The sequence below is a fragment of the Trichogramma pretiosum genome, unplaced genomic scaffold (assembly GCF_000599845.2).
Source record: "Trichogramma pretiosum strain Unisexual culture from Peru unplaced genomic scaffold, Tpre_2.0 scaffold30, whole genome shotgun sequence".
In the NCBI taxonomy this organism is placed as follows: Eukaryota; Metazoa; Arthropoda; class Insecta; order Hymenoptera; family Trichogrammatidae; genus Trichogramma; species Trichogramma pretiosum.
This window is the reverse complement of record NW_019641675.1, coordinates 940,507-948,213: the sequence shown is the minus strand read 5'-3', so window position 1 is coordinate 948,213 and position 7,707 is coordinate 940,507. Positions and strand designations below refer to the sequence as shown.

Genomic DNA, 7,707 nt, shown 5'->3' with positions numbered 1-7,707 from the left:
TGCTGCCATTTTATGATGCGCCGTAGTCTTGCGCGCACTAGCAGCAGCACGGCAAAACACAATATTACACCAGCCGCCCAGACCAGTCCGGAATCGAGAATTGCGCTTGACAGTTTTGTACACCGAGGACTGTGAGTGGGAAGACAATCGCACGTCTTGGACGAACGTCGCAAATTTTGATTCCTGTTTCGTTCGCTTCTTAGAGGTGACGCGCGACTGTTATATCTGTTGGGTTTTATCAGTTTTGGTGCTCTTCTATCGCGCATTATGTGAAATTTTTATCGAATTACTGGATACGATATCAATTAGTTGTAGCCAACAAAAATTTGCACTCTGAAGCAGATTGTTGTCATGACTTCATCTGAAAGGTGAGTCATCGAAAAACGTTCAGTGTGTTAAGCAAACGAATGATAAGAAGAGCCCAACGCTCAAATTTAGCTGGGCTATTCTATTTCGTTAAATTTGTATAAGTGTGTCATTATAAGCGTTTTATAATTGTGTTTACACTTTCTAGGTAGCAGAAATTTTCATCATGACGCGTTGGATTTTCATGTTTTTGTTCAATGCTCTTATAGCATTGAGCGGGTGCAGTGACATTACTACTGCTGTTTTTGGCAAAGAATTAGATCGAATGCCAGCAGCTTTTGGAGACTTTAATTCAGATGAATTGACTGATGTGTTTGTGCTCACTAAAGATGCAAAAACTGTGCAGATCATGCTGGCGTACATGGAAGAACCATTGTTAAGACCATCAGAAAAGTATAGTTGCACATTTAATAAAAGCAAAATTACAAGTGTTGTACCTGGTGACTTTGACGGAGATGTTTTCATGGATATTATGATCACTACAGTTAATAAAGCAAATGACACAACATTTATTAATGTTTATATTTTGTGGGGTGGCAAAGATGAATTACAGTGTGCTGATGAAAGCAAACCTTTATTGATAATGGCTCATGAACCATTAGCAATGGATTACAATCAAGATATGATCGTGGACCTTTTTGGGACGGATCAAAATAATGAGAGAATGTTTTGGGTTTTCAATGTCAATAAAACTGCACCAACGCCTATACCAATGAAAGCACCAGCTAAAGGATTAGGTATAAAGACACTTAAATTTTTATAAACATTCAAATAATTATAATGGTATCTAATATAAGAAAAATTTTTTAGGTGAATTGCTACCAATAAAAAAGCCCCATGCCAATGCATTTTTAGATCTAAACCATGATTTTTATGCGGATTTGGTTATTACAACTGAAAAATATTTAGAAATTTGGCATGGTAAAGAAAATGGATTTGAATATTATAAAAAAATACCAACTGATTTTATAGTTGTTGGGCAGTCTCTCTACCTTGATGTAGAACTATTGGGAAGAATGGATTTAGTTTTACCCACATGTGATGATCCCCATTGTTTAAAGTCCAAGATAAAAATTTACACTAATGACAAGTGGTACGATTTACTCGTTGATTTCAAAAGCCCTACAGGGGAAACTTGGGGCTTTGTGGTTGGTAACGGTCAACGTTATACTGATACAATTACAATGAGAGGTGGAGATTTCAATATGGATGGATATCCAGATCTTTTGGCTACTTTGACTTATTTTAACAAAACTCAATCGTTTCTTTTGGAAAATGTTCCATGTGAAACTCTTGGTGGAGCACTTAATAGGACTTTTAAAGTGCGTTGGAATGCATTGTATCCATTTTCAAATGAGAGTGCTATGGCAGTATTTTATGACTTTTACCAAGATGGTAAGATACCATAACTAATGTAATAAATTTCTTTGTTTAACATTTGTTGAATTATAATTATTTTAATTGTTGTAGGTATTTTGGATGTGATATTTGTTCTTAAAGATAAGGATATGTACCAAACAGCTGCTTTTAAAAACAGTTTAGATTATGATGCTAATTTTGTAAAAGTTATGGTTCTTACTGGTCGGACAAACAGTAAGTATCCTATCTCTCCTGGTACTCTTGGACAGAAAAAAAGGACATATGGCACAAATTTACCTGGCCCATCAATTTCTTACAAAACTACTACGCAAGATGGTAATAATCGCCATGCCCTAGCAGCCCAATTACCTCAAAGTGCACATTTCAGTTTGCATTTACCATACACTACTTTTGGATTAGGAAGAACTCCAAATTTTGTTGACTTATTAACAGTTGGGGTAAGACTTACAAATTATTATTGCATTAAATTTAGTTAAGGTAATGTTTTGTTCTTTTTAATTGGTTGCTAAAATCAATGATCCATGGTTTCAAATCAAAAACATTCATTTTTATTCTTACATACTTATTTTGAATATAGAAATTACTTTTACCTGCTTGAAAATTGCAAACACTTGCTATTATTATATTACATCAAACTTTATTGAAAATTACAAGGCAAACTTTGAATCAGTTAATATTTTTTAGTTACATAAAAAAAATTTAATTTGGTATTTGAGCAAATACTTGTATTACTTTCAATTTTATGTTTTATTAAGTGTAAAATTGTAAAAATATTTTGAGTTAAAAATTATTTTTGGCATTCTTCAATGAATATTATAGAATTATTCTACATGAATAAAATCGTATTATAATTGAAAGTTATGCGTAATAAAATTCAGCTAGAACACTTTCCAATAAAATAAAAGTCAAAATAAAATTTTTGAAATACATTTCGTAATAATCTTGAGCTAAATTATAAAGTACAATTTATAAAATTGCTGAAATTTTGTACTTATTTCAATGAACTCTTCTAAATGGGAAGATTAATGATTTCATTTATGGAACATATTATTGAAAAAAATTTGTTTTCACAGCTGGCCAACAAATCGCGGGAATATCCTCAGATAATTCCGAATTCTCAAATGGTTGTAATACCAAATCCTTTGTCAGATTCTTCAAGATGGAAAGCTCAGCTTTATTTAACACCCAGCAAGCTGATTCTTCTGAGTGCAGCTGCTTTATCTGCTACATGCGGACTCATCACTGCAATTATTGCTTCTCTGTACTGGAAAGAGAGACGTGAAGATAAAATTGAGAGGTTGCAAGAAGCACATAGATTTCATTTCGACGCAATGTAAAATTTCAGCAAAAAGAATCTTGTTAAAATGTAATTATTTTCTTTAATTTTTTTTTCAGTGATTTAAAATTTTTAATGTATTAGTATTAAAATGTATCTCGTTGAGATATAACTATTCTATTATCTAATTAAAAAATTTATAATATTTTTGTTAATTCATGCACTAAAATAAGTATAAGATTAGGTATAGAAACTGAGTGAGTGGATAATTATTCTAGTTAAAGTTTTACAAGTGTGTTGTAATTATTAAAAACTATTGAGTGGAAAACTGTTACAATTTTGTACATAGTGATATAACTTCTTGATATCTTTTCAAACTTATTGTGATTGGTATGTTAAACTCTATTTTTTCATTACATAAAAATGATCACCATTTTTATATCAAGCCAAAAATCTAACATTTATATGATATATGAAATTATAAAAATTATTTACCATATAATTTTAGTTAGTCATTTTTTAGTCCCACAAAACTAAATCTTTACATTGTTATTGACATCTGTCATTTCTGATGGCAGGATCCAAGTCATTAAAATATGAATGAGCCATAGCTTCTTCAGCTGATAACCGAAGAGCTGGATTACATACTAATAATCTCTAAAATGTGTAAAACATTAAAATTGTCATGTTAGCATTTTATTTTTTAAATAAAACAATGTATTAAAAATATATTTACTTGAAGTAAATCTTTTCCTCTAGCTGTTAGTTTGGGACAAGCTTGTGTGAGACCAGGTGTTAAATGATATTGAGGGAAAGCTCTATAATCTGGAAGAGTTGAAATGTCTGGCCAAGTTTCTTCAGTGGGAGTTCCTAACATTTTAAATATTCTTTTTAATTGATCATCTCCATCAGAGCCTGGAAAGAGAGGTCTGCCTGAATTGGATAATTCTGCAAATATACAGCCTGCACTCCACATATCAATTGAGGTAGTGTATAGTTTAGCTCCAAAAAGTACATCTGGAGGACGGTACCATAATGTAACAACTTCCGCTGAATAACATTTAACAGGGATACCAAATGCTCTCGCTAAGCCAAAGTCAGCTAACTTTAATTCATCATTCTGAAAAAAAGTATTGATAAATTACTAGATTTTATGTCGCAGATAAAAATTATATTGAAGTAGAAAGATACCTTATTAATAAGAAGATTTTGAGGTTTAAGATCTCTGTGAAGAACATTCCTGCTGTGGCAGAATGCAAGACCTCGAAGTAACTGAAATCTAAATTAAGAATTCATAATGCAAGGAATTATAATAAATCATGAATACTCGTGAAGCCAAAAAAACACTTACAGAAACGACTTGACAACGTCAGGATCAATTTCCCCATAAAGACTATCAAAATACTTTTTAAGATCTTGATCGCAGTGCTCGAAGACTAGAGTAAGTTTTTTATCGCTGTGAAGTACATCGTACAGTCTAACAATATTCTTGTGTTTCAGCTCTTTGAGCAAGCATATTTCCCTGAGTGCGGACGACGGAACACCCTTTGACGGAAAGTAACAAAAGTCAAGTCCATCGTCAGTTTTAAAGTAAAAGGATGAGAGAACGTTAATGCAATTAAAGTGTAGGCACTATCATATCTATAGATGACAGCGTGTATGCCTATATGTTATATATATAAATAATAAAAAATCGATAAGCATAAGCGTCGGTGAAAGCTTGTGTATCGTGCGTGTGAGAGAGAGAGCAGAGTGCGAAGGTCGATAAATAGACGTGTGTATGCAATAAGATGAGAAAAAAAAAACAAAACAACTGACCTCGTCATCGTCGTCGAGGCGCACCCTCTTGAGAGCGACTATCTCTTGGGTCTCGAGATTTTTAGCTTTGAAAACCGTGCCATAAGTACCTGTCAAAGAAACATAACAAAAGTCAGTGCGTGTGGGCACGCATCATTATAGCAGAAGATAATGTGTGTACACAGTTCTGTGAAAATTCAGCCAAGATGCACACATTACACAGAATAGCTGACGTATATAGTTCATATCGCGAGCTCACGAGAGTATTTCATTCAAATAAAAAGCTCAGAAAATGTTCACCTACCTTCTCCTATTTTTTCCAACTTCTCATACTTTTGCATTATATTTCTGTTCGATCTGTCTCGTCGGCGGTGGCGGGCGGGCAGTATCCGCGTGCACTGGCAGAAGTCTAACATAAAAACATACACAACAGCACTTATATATTATGGCACACACAAGTGGCCTGTGGCAGCAGCAGCAGTAGCGGCAGCAGAAGCAGGGGGAAAACCAAGCCACAGGCGCGTGCGGAGTGGATATAGGTACGATAAAATACAAAAAAAGAAAAAATCGAGTTCAGTAAGCCGCGCGCGCGCCAGAGAACGACACACTGCACAGCCGACGATGGGTTAGCAGCAGCTACGTAGTGGTAGTACTATATGATCCAGTGTAGTACCTATATAACTACAGTACCGAGTACTGAGTGTGCAAAAGCGTCGCGCGGCGCACCGCCCATCGGCATAGAGATAGCGCACACATGTGCAGCAGCTCTGCACACACGACTTTGACGCGAGCTTTACAATATAAGTAGGTAGTACAAAGCTCGCCGCGCTGAATTGTATTATCGAGAGGCGCATTATCTCTCGCGAATGTCTGCAAGTTTGTTTGAGCTTGCAGCCTGTAGCGCTTTTTACTCTTGTAGGCTATGAATTTGAATGAATTTCTTTTTTGTCCTAACACAATAGTATTTGAAAATTGTAGTAAATTAACATTGTTCAAAATATACAACCTTTCGATGCTAAAAGCGAGCTGCGAAATTTGAAAAAAAAAACATTCGCTAATCGATCGATCGATCGATATAATCGCGTCCGACGGGCAATGCAACGGTTTATACAGGTCCACCCAATACAAAATTTTACAACATTTCTCGTACTTTTTTGAGTAAAAGAAACCTATTTGGCAAGAAAACAAAAACAAAGAAAAAATAAATAAAATAAAAATATAGGCACCCGTCGTCGACGCACCCGAGGTTGGAGACGTGTCGCGTCAAATGGGAATCGATAAATCCGACGTTGCAGGGGAAATCCGTTACACGGCCAACGCGGGTCAAAGTCGTCGTCTGATATGATTGATTTTCGGCGGGAGGAGACACGACGACGTCGCCGACGACGAAGAACGATAGCTCCGATTTGCTGCAGCGGCACAGAGGCGGCCTGTATCGGGCCCCAGAGACTGCGCTGGGATGTTTTTGATACTGCGATTGTTCAATAGCATCCTGTTCGTCCTCGCAAATGTGTCGATCGCGTTTTATACCATGCAACGAGTGAGTTGAACCATGTCTCTTGTATAAGATGTTGTTACTTCGTAGTGGCAGCCACGAAAATGAGTCCCTGTCACCACTTACCTTTTCTCGTAGTTTTTTCGAGTTATGAGGACGCACTACCAACTCGTCGACGAAGTTGAGGACTTTAGTTTCTTGGTAAGAATAGCATCCATCGGCGAAATTCCACTAATCGCAAACTTGTAAAACTCGTCTCGTTTATTCAGGTGAACCAAGCTCGCGCGAGTCTCGACTTTGTCGGCAACAAGATCCTCGAATCGATGAAAGATGTTGGTGAAAAACGAATAATTGACACTATTATTATTATTATTACGTAGCTCCAAAAACACAAGTCAACCTAACCCCATAATTTTGCAATAAACATACACAGATGGAGGCCGACATCGGGCGGGAAGTCTACGTCACGCACAATCTGACGAAGCTCAGCACAAAGACGGCTGCTCTGCTGCGACGATTCAGCGAATTGGAAGAGAACATAATCGAGGTAAATCGACGGTTTTAAACGGCGAACGACCCTTGAAAAAGAAGCGAGTTTGATACGCCCGTTGCATTGCAGCTGGCTCGTTTGAGTTACAACATGGACAACGCGATGGTCGAGACGCCGGCCGACGTGAACGAGGAAGTGCGACGCATCTTCAAAGCGCTGAAACAGAAAAACGCGACCGTCGACAGTCATCACAACAACAATCATCACAGTCATCATCAGTCGCAGTCGCACCAGCAGATACCGAGCGACGCTCCTTCGTCGCGGATTCGCGCGCGTAGCGCTCCCGCCAAAAAGGAGCGCTCGAGCCGGAGTCACGGCAACATCGAGACCGCAGCCGCCGGCCAGCACGGCAGCAGCAGCCATCTGCCCCAGCCAGTGTCCAAATTCTCGACGACGCAGGCCAGGGCCAGATCGTCGCCGCGCACCACCACCACGACGTCCGCCAATCCGCCCGTCGTGCCCGAGGTCACGCTGCTCGTCGAGGCGCCGCCGAATCTCAACAGCTTCGACAAGCCAATTGGATTTAGACCGCCTTGGATGTGTCAAGTGTGATATGATCGATTCGAGGTGCGCAACGCCGCTGCGACGACACGATCATCGTAACGTTGAAACTTTTTCTCGAAAAAAAAAAAAAAAAAAAAAAAACTGGTGAGAAAAATTAATCGCTACTTTTTGTATAAAACTTTGCTGTCGTCATCCTTACACGATCGAAGTGCCAAAACGTGTGTCCGACGAAAACTTCACACGAGAATGGCTGTATCGAAGTTTTACACGATATAGAATTTAAAGAAGTTACATGGACCTTCATTGTTACGAAACTCAATTTGCTCAATAAATCAATAA

The 7,707-nt window shown here is 37.7% G+C and overlaps 3 protein-coding genes across 3 annotated transcripts; 2 read left to right on the top strand and 1 right to left on the bottom strand.

Moving 5' to 3' along the window:
* The first annotated feature begins 80 nt into the window (after positions 1-80).
* Positions 81-3,521, top strand: LOC106653016 (T-cell immunomodulatory protein). Its single transcript, XM_014372228.2, has 5 exons — positions 81-368; positions 515-1,103; positions 1,177-1,761; positions 1,837-2,183; positions 2,820-3,521. The coding sequence occupies exons 2-5, from the start codon at positions 533-535 to the stop codon at positions 3,081-3,083; spliced, it is 1,767 nt and encodes a 588-aa protein (XP_014227714.1). The 5' UTR covers positions 81-368; positions 515-532; the 3' UTR covers positions 3,084-3,521.
* LOC106653017 (cyclin-dependent-like kinase 5) lies at positions 2,901-5,426 on the bottom strand. Its single transcript, XM_014372229.2, has 7 exons — positions 5,124-5,426; positions 4,841-4,929; positions 4,374-4,567; positions 4,214-4,301; positions 3,759-4,142; positions 3,518-3,679; positions 2,901-3,010 (listed from the first exon to the last, which is right to left on the bottom strand). Exons 1-6 carry the CDS (start codon positions 5,233-5,235, stop codon positions 3,572-3,574), a joined length of 975 nt encoding a protein of 324 aa, XP_014227715.1. The 5' UTR covers positions 5,236-5,426; the 3' UTR covers positions 2,901-3,010; positions 3,518-3,571.
* Positions 5,427-5,701: 275 nt separating this feature from the next.
* On the top strand, positions 5,702-7,654 carry LOC106652986. The gene is made up of 5 exons (XM_014372196.2): positions 5,702-6,359; positions 6,453-6,515; positions 6,584-6,646; positions 6,748-6,861; positions 6,934-7,654. The coding sequence occupies exons 1-5, from the start codon at positions 6,279-6,281 to the stop codon at positions 7,414-7,416; spliced, it is 804 nt and encodes a 267-aa protein (XP_014227682.1). The 5' UTR covers positions 5,702-6,278; the 3' UTR covers positions 7,417-7,654.
* The last annotated feature ends 53 nt before the right edge of the window (positions 7,655-7,707 follow it).